The 14,496-nt window shown below is 41.1% G+C and overlaps 1 protein-coding gene across 6 annotated transcripts in view; it reads left to right on the forward strand.

The window, feature by feature from the left end:
• The window catches only part of PDE4DIP (phosphodiesterase 4D interacting protein), a 310,072-nt gene that overhangs the window by 188,776 nt on the left and 106,800 nt on the right, over positions 1 to 14,496 (forward strand). For 5 of the 6 annotated variants that reach the window (XM_030207593.1, XM_030207594.1, XM_030207589.1 and 2 more), the window contains 3 exons: positions 952 to 1,089; positions 1,277 to 1,389; positions 1,907 to 2,046. In XM_030207593.1, coding sequence (XP_030063453.1) covers positions 952 to 1,089; positions 1,277 to 1,389; positions 1,907 to 2,046 — 391 coding nt within the window. The remainder of the gene's footprint in view (positions 1 to 951; positions 1,090 to 1,276; positions 1,390 to 1,906; positions 2,047 to 14,496) is intronic. The other variant, XM_030207591.1, reaches the window with a different exon arrangement.

Raw genomic sequence — 14,496 nt, forward strand, 5'->3', positions numbered from 1 at the left:
GAACTACACACACTTTTATTGCAGAAAAAAGTACTTGATGGATCATCAGGTATAAATGTATATGGGTACTTTTTCCCATGGCAAAGGGGAAGTATACTGTACTTTCGCCTTGAAAATTCAATATAAAAGTCCTGGGTTCAAATACCCACAGAATTTGCAAAGTGTGAGTAGTTCTGAAAGTTGTCCCCAACATGACTAGGAGAGCTGCTTGAATCCGTCACCTTACTCTTGTTTCCATTACCTATGCTCTGCTTAATCGTGCTTTTAAAATAATTTTAATCATTGAGATTGAAACTGCTTCTGGGCACCTCCCCTAGTAATTCCTGTCTTCTGATGGAATCAGATGGGCACTTGCCACTTTCTTTTCAGCCATGCCTCACTTGCTTTTTTTAAACCAATTGCAGAAACCTAGGGTATTAAGAATAAACATCTTTCGTCCCACATGGAAGTAGTGCCATAGCAGGGTGCTAAGATTTACCAATCGTGTCAGAGACGAAATTTGCTATGGCATTGTGCACTACAAATGACCACAGAAGTGGTCCTCTCTGTAGGCTTGGCACATCATCCTTGTTAACATCCCATCCAACAGGGAGCCCTGCAGTCCTTATGATACTATCTTGCCACAAAGCCATTCTGAAACACTTCCTTAAAACTCCTACAATACCTAAATGTAATTCACCTTAGCTACAACTGAAAAAGGAATGAAAATCTCTTACCTTTCTTAATGTGATGGTGATTCCTCATGTTTTTGTTCTAGTGATTGCTAAGCACAGAGTTCTTTAATATGAGAATTCCATCAGTTCAGATCTTTCCAAGCTAGGACTCTAGGTGCATACCTTCTAGCTTGGCCCTTTCTCTGTGCAGTGGCTGACTACATATTTCACTGACAGAACAGTGACTGACTACATATTTCACTGACAGAACTGTTTTTGGTCATATTCATTATTTCAGGATCTGCAAATGCAGTTAGTTAACCCTGAAGAAATGCCACACATGGGACGCCTAGTGCAAGAAGTCTTAGAACTTCGAGAGAAGCTGTCTACAGTAGAGTCACATGCACAAGAATGCCCCCAGAGCAGAGGCCAGGAGGTATGATGGTACTAAACAGGATGAGTTATTTGTGCATTACTGTCATTCTTGCCCAGAGCCTGGCAGGTCCTCCTCCCCTCCATGTTGATAGAGATGCACCCTTCCTCCATTAGTTTTTTTTTTTTCCCCTCTTTCAACTCCTTCTCTTCCTCTCAATCTGTATGTTATTGTGTGTCTGTTTCTGCAGCTGCTGCTTAATTTGGAGCAACTTGTTACAGAGAAGGCTAAACTCAATGAAGCATTAAAGGATGAAAAGCATCTGTACAGCAATCTGGTGGCATCTCTTATGCAGCCAGTCAGGTAAGAGGGAGGACAACCTGTATACAGAGAGCCAGTTAGCTATAGTACACACACATATAGAAAGAGCTACAATAGTGAGTGCACACATTCAAAGCCAAGTGACTACGGTAGCATGTGCACACTATACCCTCCCTCTATGAAAATGCATATACAAGAGATAATATAGTGTGTACACACAGAACCAGATACCACAGTGCATTTGCAGTTGGGGCGGGTACTGCAGCAGTGCTCCAATTGTGGAATACTTTTTGTCAAGACTCCCATTTTTCCACTATGTTGTTTTTGGCACCAGTCCTACTGGTTTTAGGATTTTACCTTTGTATTGTGTTCAGTCAGTCAGATGTCACTTGCTGAGCTCTTGCCAGTTATAGCAAGACCCCATCATCATTATATCACACTTAGCAAGCACTACAGTAGATCACCTTTTAAAGGCAGTCTTGTGCGTTTACGCTGAACTTCATATATTTATCAGTTGTTTTCTTTGCTCATTTTCTATCTCTGAAATATTCTGATTTAGTTTTGAGAGGGATACGGCACTGCAGGTGGAACTGGAAGCTGTTCAGGGGCTGCGAGGACGTCTGGAAGAGGCCTTGGATAAATCCTTGAAGCATCTGAGCAGGCTAGAGGCTGATAGCAGGGCATCCAGCAATCTTGGAGGTGGGGAACGACCGAGTGCAAAAGTTCTTCCCAAGCATGTCTTCTGAGCTGTGGCAGGGTCAGCTGTGGCGCTGGACTAGAGGCAGGCATGGGTGATGCCTTTTTAACTGCTGGGAGCAAATGTCACTAACAGGCAAAGCCAGCCAAACTGCCAGCTGAGGTTTCTATCTCCTGACTTAACTAACAGAATAACTGGTGCAATAGACTGCCATCAAACCCAAATCAGTGCAATCAATCCATTTGTGTCTGTTTACGTGTCTCATTTTAACTTGTGAGCTATGAAATGTATTTGCACATCATACTCATCCCATTCTCATTTATTTTCACCTCCATATCCGTACTATTGGCCAAATAAAGGTTTTGTTCCCCATCTATGATTTTTAGCTGTCCTTTCTCATATTTTTAAGATACATATTTGTGTTACCATGATGGAATTATTTTCCCATTGCATGCAATTATTATAATAAGACCAGAAGAACCAAACGGAGCAAGTTGCAAAGTTACTTAAACAGGATTTGCATAAATGAACCAATATTGGGGTTTGTTTCTAAACTTGGGCTTTGTTTATAAAAAGCCCACTTATACAGTCTTAAACAGGTTGAGCTTTGCATACACTGTAATAGAAATCATGACTTAAAAGGGCCTGGTAGAAACCCTCCTCTCAGATAATAAGAATTATTGACCAAGTTTGGTTATGACGAAAAGCATTGGCTCATATTTTCTTCACATGTTATACTGTATTAGTATGCTAGTTGGGTGCTACATTTTTGTGCTTGTTGATGAGGTTTTCTTAGGCTATTTGGGGGCTCATTTTCAAAGCACTTAGATTTACAAAGTTCTGTAGGTTACTAGGTAACTTTGTAAGTCTAAGTGCTTTGAAAATACACAGCTTGGTTTCACAGCCTTTGCAATTGAGTAGTGGTGGTTCTTGGTGTTGTTTTTAGCATATTTAGATGCCTGCTTCTTTTGGCTTCGTACTTTATCTTGTGCTATTCTTTGATCTTGCAATATAATGTACAAGATAATAATAAAATTGTCCCAAGCTATCTGTGCCTGTGGGTCAAAGGCCGTGTGGCACCACTTATGCATAGCTGGCTAATGCACAGCATGGCACTGGGCATTGTTGATCAGTGGCTGTGTGACATGATCTGTGCTATACAACTAGGGGGTAATTTTATAACAGGGACCTAAATTTGGCAGTGAGGATGACACCTATTTTATAATGTATTTTATGGAGACACATAAGTGACTGTCTTCATAAAATACTAGTATAAATCCAAAAAGAAAATTGTGCCTAGATTGAAGGCATGGGCATTGCACCTGCTAAAGTACAGGTGTAAATGTTGAGCTCATTTTTTATTGAATATGCACATAAATTGCAACTCTGCCCAAACTCCTTGGTAACTCCTGTCCTGAGCACGCTTGCTGTAATTGGCTACCACATGAGGTACCACAGTTTTCAATCGGATTGAGTTTTGCTGTGGTCCCATTTAACCTCAAGCTCCAACTTCTACTACATGTACTTGTAGGAAAGACCTAACTTTATAAGAGCCTATTTACATTCCTAAAAAGTAATTAGGAGTGAAAATGGTTTATAAAATTACCCTCTTTAGTGTTCATCACATAGTGCCTGCTTGAGCAGTACGCTTGGTATTTCTGAGTAGTCATGTGTCACCATCTGCTTGTTTTGGGTGGTTATATGGTACTACCTATGCCAGTAATCAGAGATTGTGCTGCATCACTTGTGCTTTAAGGGTTGGTTATGTAATGTTGCTTTGTCCATCAGTGAGTAATGCATGCGCCACTGAATGATGGCTAGATGCACTGTACAAGTGGTATAATGGTTGCTAACATAAGTGGAGTGTATGAGGCCACAGATGGAACAACTTTGTGGCAGACCCTGATGCAGGCAGTAGCCGAAGCATGGGGCAGGTCATAAATAAAATATTTGCTTCCTGTGATTCCTGAGTCCGCCTGGTTGTTTCTTTTGTAGTCTCATACACTTCACTTATTTGATGGCATTTTGTGTTGTCCTTCCCTCTGATGTACCTTTTGCTAACGTGTTTGAGCAGTACTGTCAGTTCCTCTAAATTGGTGGTTTTGCACTAGTTAAGTATTGCAGCTGACGAGGTACAAGGTAACTTCTGGTTATCTAAAATATTTCTAATGTTCAGACATATCTGATGAGTGAGAATGAGAATCTTGAAGGGGATCTGGTAAAGAAGTGGCAGCAAATTTGGTTTAAATAAAAGCACAATATTAAAATATTTTTCTATAATAGAAGAGCAGAGATCTGAAAATAGATATGTAGTAGCCATGGTTTTTAATAACTTATACATAATTATAGTAATCTCCTACATGAATCAGTAAAAATAGCAAAGTTCGTTATGCCTTAGTTTCTATATTTATCCTAGCTGACTATTCAGGATACTTCCTTCTAAAACAAGAGCAGTCTTTCTTCTTTTCTGTTTCTCATAGAGACATATTTTCAAAGCACTTAGACTTACAAAGTTTCATAGTAACCTGTGGAACTTTGTAAGTCTAAGCTGTTTTAAAATGAGCCCCATTTTAGATATATTATTTCATCCTGGAACCTTTACTTCTGTTTTAATCCTGATTGTATACATTCAGTGATGTTACAATTCCTAATCCATTCACTTTAACAAAGTTTCTCATAACTCAACTTCCTGCAGCTGATTATTTCTATAATGGGTTTTCTTTTTGAGCAAGAAGTCCCTTCATTATTCATATTCTCCTTTCTTCCTTCTGCTGTTGGATATTACTCTTCTGTAGCCAGGGCTTGTCCATCCTGGGGTCTATGACTACCTGCAGGACCTGTCTTTCACAAGAGAGAAAATTCTAAATGGCAGAAATTCTTATCACAGTTGAAAGAAACCAGGTTTTTCATAAGTGAGCAGGATGGGCACACAATTGGATGATGTCATCCAACAGCACTGGGGCAGAACAGCTCTCCTAGAGCTCAAAATGAAATGAAGAGTCCTGAGCCTGCACAGTCCTTCATTTACTTTGTGGTCTCCTCAGCAGCTTTGTTTTTTTTTTTTCTGGTTTTCTTTTAACCTATGTTCGAAGTGTCCCAGATGAAAATCAGTTTCAGCCCCACTTGCAGTGTGGAAGAAAGATCCAGAACTTTGATACCCACTCCAAATTCCCAATTTGTGTGAGCTTGTACCATAATCTGGCTGACCCCAGTCATTGTGGTGGATCTCTCCACGAGTCTGGAAGGAAGTAGAGAAGAAATACTGCATTCCCAGTGAGGAGAGAAGGTTATCATCTGCACAGAGTTCAGCTGACTCTGCATACTCTAGCAGATGCCTCCCTGCACATAGACTTCAAGAGTCCAGCACAGAAGAATAGCTCTAGGGATACTTCAGGTTAGCATGAAACTCCTTGGAGATTTCCGAACCCAAAGTATGGCTTTCTTTTGAATGCTTGCACAAGGCCTGAGGTGAAGACAGTCCTCTAGGGTTCATTTCAAAGTGCTAGGAAAGTGCAGGTATATTTGCACTGAGCTCTCACAAGGAGCTTCTCTTAAGTTCAGCCATCTCCTATGCTGTCTACACCATCAGATTCTGCCAGTACAGTAGCACAGATCAGTATCATCCCTCTGGCGGTGCATTCATTCTGATGGCCTCTCAGCATAGCTACTCCAGCAAATTGGGCCAGCAAATATCATGAACAGTCTCTCAGAGCAAGACATTTGGTACCAATAGTTCAAATCCAGCACAGTTATCCTCTTGCTTCCCAACTGAGCCGCAGTCCTCAGTTGTGTAATGGTTGACAGTATAGCCTCAGATGGCATCAACTCTGGTCCTAGTAAGAGTAGCCAGTGAGTCATCTTCATCTGTTTCACTATCTCTTTTAGGGGAGCTTCATTTGTTATTACAAAAGATATTTAATAAATTGGCCAAAGGCTACTGTAAGGACTTGCTATCTATCTGATATCAACAACCCAGTACAACACCATCTCAGGCCACAGGTGTTACTCCTGTAGAAAGACATTCATTAATCACAAGATTTGACTGTCTCTTTGCTCTTTACTTTGTACTTTGAGCCTCAAGGAGGCCATTTGTTACCTCCCAGCTGCACTTGGAACTTTCACAAAGTGTCCTGGAGAACTGCCCAGATGTGGATTTTTTTTCCTTTGGTACTCTCCTTAAAGGTAGAGGTGTAATCTGCAAAAGGTCCCTCTGATCTATCTCTCTCCTGCATGCAGTGATTCACTTTATGAAAATATCTTGTACCCAATATTAATTCAACATGTAGCAAAAGTTTCCTTTCTCATTACACCAGTACAGAGACCACTACATGGGAAGTGCTGTGCATGCTTAGAACTTTAACAACTCAACATATTAATGTAAAGTTCATAGGGAACCCAAAAGCTACTGTAGCAATAGTAGTCCATGGCCACCTTATAAGAGCAACAGCTTCATATGTGGCAGTTCCCACTTATCTTTCAGCCTATCTCAAAGACGTTGAGCATAAAGTAGGGCTATACCAAGGGCTCTGCAAGCAGTGCAGCCGCATAAGGTGCAAGGGAGGCAGGGGTGCCAAAATTGCTCCTCATTCATTGTTTTGTCTTTTTTAAATTATTGGCTGTGGCACAGTGGATGGAGGCACCAGGGGGAGTGTCGCATAGGGCACAATTCTGGCTTGGTACAGATTCTTATGTTAGGACTGTACCAAGCCAGAATTGTGCCCTATGCGACACTCCCCCTGGTGCCTCCATCCACTGTGCCACAGCCAATAATTAAAAAAAGACAAAACAATGAATGAGGAGCAATTTTGGCACCCTTACACCTTATGCAGCTGCATTGCTTGCAGAGCCCTTGGTATAGCCCTACTTTATGCTCAACTTCTTTGAGATAGGCTGAAATACAGAATACAGGTATTCTGTAAAAATTCAGCTTTCTCATCCCTCAGTAGTAGTTGGGTCAATCATGAATAAAGCCAAAAAATAAAATGCAGTAAGTTTTCTAACATGCCGACTTGTAAAGGCTCCAGGCTTATAGACCATTTGGGCAAAAAATGTTCCAGAGTCGCAGTACACTCTACCTGCATTTCAGCTCATCAGCGCTATGTGATGCAGTGTACACATACCATCTTCCAAAGATTCAACATTTCTTGTTCAGCCATTTTTTTTTGCAAGTACAGTGTAAGCTGGCAGCTATTCTAGCAGAAGCAGATGTGTGGAACCTATCTTGTATGCATGGCCAATGATACATTAGATAAATCTTTGAGGATCTCGGATTCTACCATTACCGCAAGATGTCTAATATGGTTGCGTGCATCTGGCCCTCTTGAGGATGTTTATAGCTGGCTGGCAGATGCTTATGAACTGGAGATTTCCTATTTGGAGATAAAGTACCACCATATCAAGCTCTGCTATGGTTCTAGTTAAGCCTAAGCCCCTACCCATCTGCTTCAGAAAAGAGTCGATCTCCTCCTGGAGTCCAGTGCAGAAGGGACTTCAATTCCAGGTACTTCCTGATCATCAAGAAGAAATGAGGCTTGCATTCCATATTAGTTCTTGCAGTCCGCAACCTCTCTGTGCAAGAAAAAGTTTGATGAATACATTTTCTTTACTTTTCATGACTGAAGAAGGGAGACTGGCTGTGCTCACTGGATCTGAGATACACTTTTCAATCCATTCATGTTGTAGAAGATACCACTGAGTTTGTTTTGCACGTGGACCATTATTAGTACAAAGTCATCTTTTTGCCTCTCATCAGCCCTCCAGAGTGTTTGAATGCCTCACTGTATTCACTGTTCACTTAGTCTTCTGGCATTTTCCTTGAAGAACCTGCCTCAAGCCCTCAAATGAAATAATTCATCCGCTTTTAGAGCTTAGGATTTGTTACAAGTCACTCCAACTGATGAACAAGATTTCATTCCTAGGAACCATTCTGGATATAGTTCAACAAGAGCTTTTCTGGCAGAGGATGGATTGTAGATTTTATGGTTTTATGTCCAGAACATTCATTGCTCTATTACTGTCACAGCTCAGGCCAGCTTGCAGTGTTAGGTCATATGGCTTCTGCAGTACATTTGTACCCTGTGCCTGCCTGAAAATGAGAGAGCCTCAGTGAGATCTCATATTCCAGTGGAACTGGTTTCATTTCATTGTATGGTGGATATCCTCCTGGGTTATTGCAAAGGCCAGACCATCCTACTCCTTTTTGCTGTATTACCTTGAAGTAGGAATTGTGGGTTTCTCCACCTCTTGTGGTCGTTCCTCGTCTTCAGGATGTTCAAATGTAACATGACCAAGTGTGTTCTATTTGCATCATTAGCTTATCTTTCAGTCCTCACAATAGATGCTTCAGCTCACTGAAGGGACCCTGGTCCCAGTCTGAAAGATTGTTCCATATCAATTATCTGGAATTCCAATTCATATTTTATGTCCTTCAGGTATTTGTACATTCTTGAGATAGCTCAATACTAGTTTTAGATGCTTTATCTAAACAGACAAGAAGGAATAGACAACCAAAACCACCCCACCCACCAACCTCACTTCAATCCTCTACCTCCAATACCCAACACTGCTTGGGACTTATATCAAGGTAAGCAAGCATCGGAGAGAAAGACATCAATGACTGAGAGTCCATGTGGGTGCGCCACACCGCAAGAGTAGGAGCAGTGGGCTCCCACCACCACCACCTTAATCAGCACAGCTTAGCGAAGAAAGGTTCACATACTTACCGGCACAGAAATTGGAATCAAGAACACATCAAACAGAATAAGCAGGCTGAGAGAAAGTCTGTGACCACTGAACTGAGATGTATTGGAACATCGTGTCCAAAAACGGTGAACTCATGGACATGTCCAGAATATATGGCTCAGAGTGCCCGAGTCAGCTTGGCACTTTAAGCAAGCCTTGGATGAGCAAAAGGAGGCTTTAAAAGCCCGGTGCAGTGAAATGTAGAGTTGCAACACAAACTTATACTGTAATTCCCAGAAGGAAACATTCGGAAACTGATGTGAGTCCCCAGTTAGCAGTTTTGTACCTGAGCTGAGGTGACTTTGAGAGTGATCTCCCTTGACCACACGGCCCCAGTTCGATATAGTCAAAATCCTCTTTAGTGTCCTGCAGATAACGATGATGGTATGCCGGATGAACTGGGTGAGCGCAAAGATTGGTCCAGCCAAAGCTGCGAACATAGTGTGCAAGTTTCAGGTAAGCATAGCAATCCAAGGGCAGTAAAAAGTAAGTAGTTTGTAGCTCACCAAAAGACCTCAGGTGGCCTTCATCTGTTAATAGCTGATGAACATAATGAATGCCCAAGGATTTCCTGCCCAGCATGGATAACAATTTGTTTGCCTACTGGAGATCTGGTTTCTGATAAATAGCAATAAAAGTGTCGTTTGCACAACCAGCGCCAAGTGGCATGGGCCAACTGTAAGATCGGGTTACCACTCACAACTCTGAGGTAACAGAAAAGGGTCTCAACCCCACTATACCAGTCATTAAAGTATCTTATCCCACAGGCCATAGTCATATAACATAAAATTAAGAAGCTCCAGCCCCCCCATGTGCCCTTAGTTTTTGCAGCACGCCTATAGGAAGTTGGGCGTGCCTGCCCTGTCAAAGGAACTGCTGAAGCAGCCGATGGAGTAAACGTTCATCTTGGACTTTTAAGATAAAGGTGCAGTTGTATACAATTTTAATGTATAGAACACAATCAAAATGGTTTATAGTCATAAATAGAAACATTACTATAAATGCGTAGGCAAATAGATATGTTTCTAGACCCTTCCTAAAGGAAAACACTGTTGTACTCTTACTTCCAAAGATAAATCACTCCAAAGGTCTGAACCCATAGTTCTAAATATTTTCTTTCTCCATTTATTAATTTATTTATCTATTTGGATTTTGCTCACACCTTTTTCAGTAGTAGCTCAAGGTGAGTTACATTCAGGTACACTGGGTATTTCTCTGTTCCAGGAGGGTCACAATCTTATTTTGTATCTGAGGCAATAGAGGGTTACGTGATAGCATATTTTGCATCAATGCTGAGTCCCCTCATCTGAGACCCCCCCCCCCCCCCCCGACCTGACTACCAGCTCCGTCGACAGCCCTCTTAGTTCTTCTGCCACCACCCTGCTTTAAAAAAAAAAATCTGTGAAGCCGTTTCGCAGGCAGCGCTTCGAGGCTGCCCTGCGTGCATTGCAAAAGAAGGAAATCGCCTCGTCATCTTCGGGCCTTCCCTCGGGACACAGTGAGGGAAGGCCCGAAGACGACGCGATTTCCTTCTTTTGCAATGCACGCAGGGCAGCCTCGAAGCGCTGCCTGCGAAACGGCTTCACAGATTTTTTTTTTTTTAATGCCGATTTTCTGAGCGCTGACTGGGTAGGCCTGAGTTGTGATTGGGTGGGCCTGGGCCCACCTGTAGCTACGCCCCTGCTTGTCACTAACAGATTCCAAGACTCAGATTGTAAAGGTCTAGTTGGACAGTAACCCACAATGAATTCTTTCGGTTATACAAACTTTGAATCATGTATGACCTTAATGCTAGTAACGTAAATTGACATTGTTCATTTATAGGGAGCCAGTGTAACAACTACAGGGTGGTGGGTACTTTCCCATCTACATTTCTTGAACAAAAGCCTTGCTGCCATATTCTGAAGAATTTGTAATTTTTTGAACATATTTGCTAACGTTAGTCCAACAAAAATCCAAATAATGCATGCATCACTATTTTTATTAAAAACTTGGTATACTGCCCTTCACAGGAATATCAGAGCGGTGTGCAGTGCTAGTTTAAAAACAGGCTGGAAACAAATGACAAATTACAAAGAGGAAAGATGACAGAAGAGGACTGTAATTGGTTAATCGCTTTCAATTGAACCATGGCTCTTTTTGTTTTTTAAACAACACAGTTCACATGTTCCTGACTTACTCCTTTGTTTCTAAGCATCACTCCCAAACATCTAACAGTAGGAATCCGGGAAATTTGTACATGATCAAACCTGGTTTACAGTTCTCAATTCCTTACGGTTCACTTTACCCATCCCCAGGCGGGTTGTTTTAGAAACATTCACAACCAAATCTGTATCAAACCAGTCCTTTAATCGAGTAAGACATAAATTTAGTGCACAAAGTTGACCAGTTTTATTATGTACCAAAAGCACCAAAATTTGATTATTATCTACATATAAAAGTATCTGAAAACCAAACTCTCATTCCACTTATGCCGAAGGTTGTAGATGTATATTAAAAAGAAATAGAGAGTATTTGCCAATAGCTGGCAATGCTGATTTCCCTCCAGGAGTGATGGATGCTCATTTCAAAAGATGGGCATCCAGATGGTTATCCCTGATTTCATCATGCATTGCAGGATGATGCAGCTACAGTCATGTCGTATAATGCTCTCAAAACTGCTTATATATTGAGACCATGGGACTGGTATGTTTATCTGCAGTTACAGCACAATATTTGATCTCTCCTTCGTAAATATGCTGTAGGTTTTACAGAATCTCCCTTTGGTGAATGCTGGCCCCTTTCTGCTGTGTACAAAGTCTTGGTGGGTCGTTACTATGAAAGCCTAAAAAAATCATTGAAATTGGACATTATGAAGAAAGTTGTGGATCGTTGGTCCCAGGATTTTGGGAATTGCTCCTTGGAAAACTTACTGTGGAGCTTAAAAGATAGTTCATGACTAGCAGAAAGTATAGAATTGCAAGAGTTACATTATAAATTCTTAATGCAAATGTGTATTCATCCATCCAGAGCAAGAAAGATGGGTTTCCCTTCTGATAAGACCTGTCTGAAATATGACAGAACTAATGTTTCATATAAACATTTCATTTTCATATATTCTTTCCACCAGCAGTGGTCTTCACAGCTGAGTCAAAGGTCTAGAGATAGAAAGTAGTCAAAACTTCAGTTTCAACAAGAAATAAAGACTATTTTCAGCTTATGACCACAGCATTATTGGTTTAGCTAAACAAGTCCCCTTCAAGGAGCTATATTTTACAAGATGGTGTGACATTGATGCTATATTGTTTTTATTTGTATATAATTATTAATGTACATCATGTAATCCACTTAGCATCATTGAGATAATGTGGAATATAAGGTTTTTACAATAAACTTAGGTCAGTGGTCTGTAACCTCAATCCTCAAGGGCCACAATCTAGTTGGGTTTTCAGGATTTCCCCAATGAGTATGCAAGAGATCTGTTTGCATATAATGGAGGCATGCAAACAGATCTCTAGCATATTTATTGATATTCATAGTTAACTATCAAACTTTACAAATTGCTGTATTTAAATATTCCAACATTTCTTAAAAACCTTTAGGATATACGCATACCTTATAATGTAGATTACACTCTCCCAATTCCTAAAACATCTGAATTCTTATTAGTTTAAACACAAGGTAATCACCTGGCACTGTACATATAAAGATTGTAAATATACATCACCCAATCTTCCGTTAGGTCATGTATATGTCCATGGACCCAGATATCAAATGTCCAGCACTACTTGCTGGTTACATCTTTACACCTCAGCAGGTTTACAATGTATCACTTAGCAATTGGTGAAGGAATCAGCACTGGATTTGCCTGCATCCTCAGAGGGTAATCTATAACTGAAAAGGCAGCGGTGACTGTGATACTTCTGTTGGAAATTTGGGTGAACATCGATTTGAGTGTAAGGACATTTGATATCTGGGTCCATGGACATATAGATGACCTAAGAGAAGATTGGGTGATGTATATTTACAGTCTTTATATGTACAGTGCCAGGTGATTACCTTGCATTTAATCTAATAAGAATTTAGATGTTTTAGGAATTAGAGTGTAATCTACATTATAAGGTATGTGTACATCCTAAAGGTTTTTAAGAAATATTGGAATATTTAAATACAGCAATTTGTAAAATTTGATAGTTGTTTAACTATGAATATTCATGTCTTTTGCAACTATATTGCAATTATTTTGCCTAGTTAAAATACTGATTACATATTTATTGGTGAAATCCTGAAAACTCGAGTGGGTTGTATCTCTTGAGAACCAAGTTTGCCCACCCCTGATCTAGACAGAGGGAAAATTGTAAAACAAAGTATCATAATTATTCCTCTACTATGACTGAACCAAGCTAAGAGCTGCAGTTTCAAAAGGACTTTTTCAAACTGGATATCATACTGTATCCTGTTATAATTGGACATGTCTACATCTTCAAGATAAGGTGAAAGTATATACAGTGGTGGAAATAAGTATTTGATCCCTTGCTGATTTTGTAAGTTTGCCCACTGACAAAGACATGAGCAGCCCATAATTGAAGGGTAGGTTATTGGTAACAGTGAGAGATAGCACATCACAAATTAAATCCGGAAAATCACATTGTGGAAAGTATATGAATTTATTTGCATTCTGCAGAGGGAAATAAGTATTTAATCCCTCTGGCAAACAAGACCTAATACTTGGTGGCAAAACCCTTGTTGGCAAGCACAGCGGTCAGACGTCTTCTGTAGTTGATGATGAGGTTTGCACACATGTCAGGAGGAATTTTGGTCCACTCCTCTTTGCAGATCATCTCTAAATCATTAAGAGTTCTGGGCTGTCGCTTGGCAACTCGCAGCTTCAGCTCCCTCCATAAGTTTTCAATGGGATTAAGGTCTGGTGACTGGCTAGGCCACTCCATGACCCTAATGTGCTTCTTCCTGAGCCACTCCTTTGTTGCCTTGGCTGTATGTTTTGGGTCATTGTCGTGCTGGAAGACCCAGCCACGACCCATTTTTAAGGCCCTGGCGGAGGGAAGGAGGTTGTCACTCAGAATTGTACGGTACATGGCCCCATCCATTCTCCCATTGATGCAGTGAAGTAGTCCTATGCCCTTAGCAGAGAAACACCCCCAAAACATAACATTTCCACCTCCATGCTTGACAGTGGGGACGGTGTTCTTTGGGTCATAGGCAGCATTTCTCTTCCTCCAAACACGGCGAGTTGAGTTCATGCCAAAGAGCTCAATTTTTGTCTCATCTGACCACAGCACCTTCTCCCAATCACTCTCGGCATCATCCAGGTGTTCACTGGCAAACTTCAGACGGGCCGTCACATGTGCCTTCCGGAGCAGGGGGACCTTGCGGGCACTGCAGGATTGCAATCCGTTATGTCGTAATGTGTTACCAATGGTTTTCGTGGTGACAGTGGTCCCAGCTGCCTTGAGATCATTGACGTTCCCCCCTTGTAGTTGTAGGCTGATTTCTAACCTTCCTCATGATCAAGGATACCCCACGAGGTGAGATTTTGCGTGGAGCCCCAGATCTTTGTCGATTGACAGTCATTTTGTACTTCTTCCATTTTCTTACTATGGCACCAACAGTTGTCTCCTTCTCGCCCAGCGTCTTACTGATGGTTTTGTAGCCCATTCCAGCCTTGTGCAGGTGTATGATCTTGTCCCTGACATCCTTAGACAGCTCCTTGC

Source organism: Microcaecilia unicolor, chromosome 6 (assembly GCF_901765095.1).
Source record: "Microcaecilia unicolor chromosome 6, aMicUni1.1, whole genome shotgun sequence".
In the NCBI taxonomy this organism is placed as follows: domain Eukaryota; kingdom Metazoa; phylum Chordata; class Amphibia; order Gymnophiona; family Siphonopidae; genus Microcaecilia; species Microcaecilia unicolor.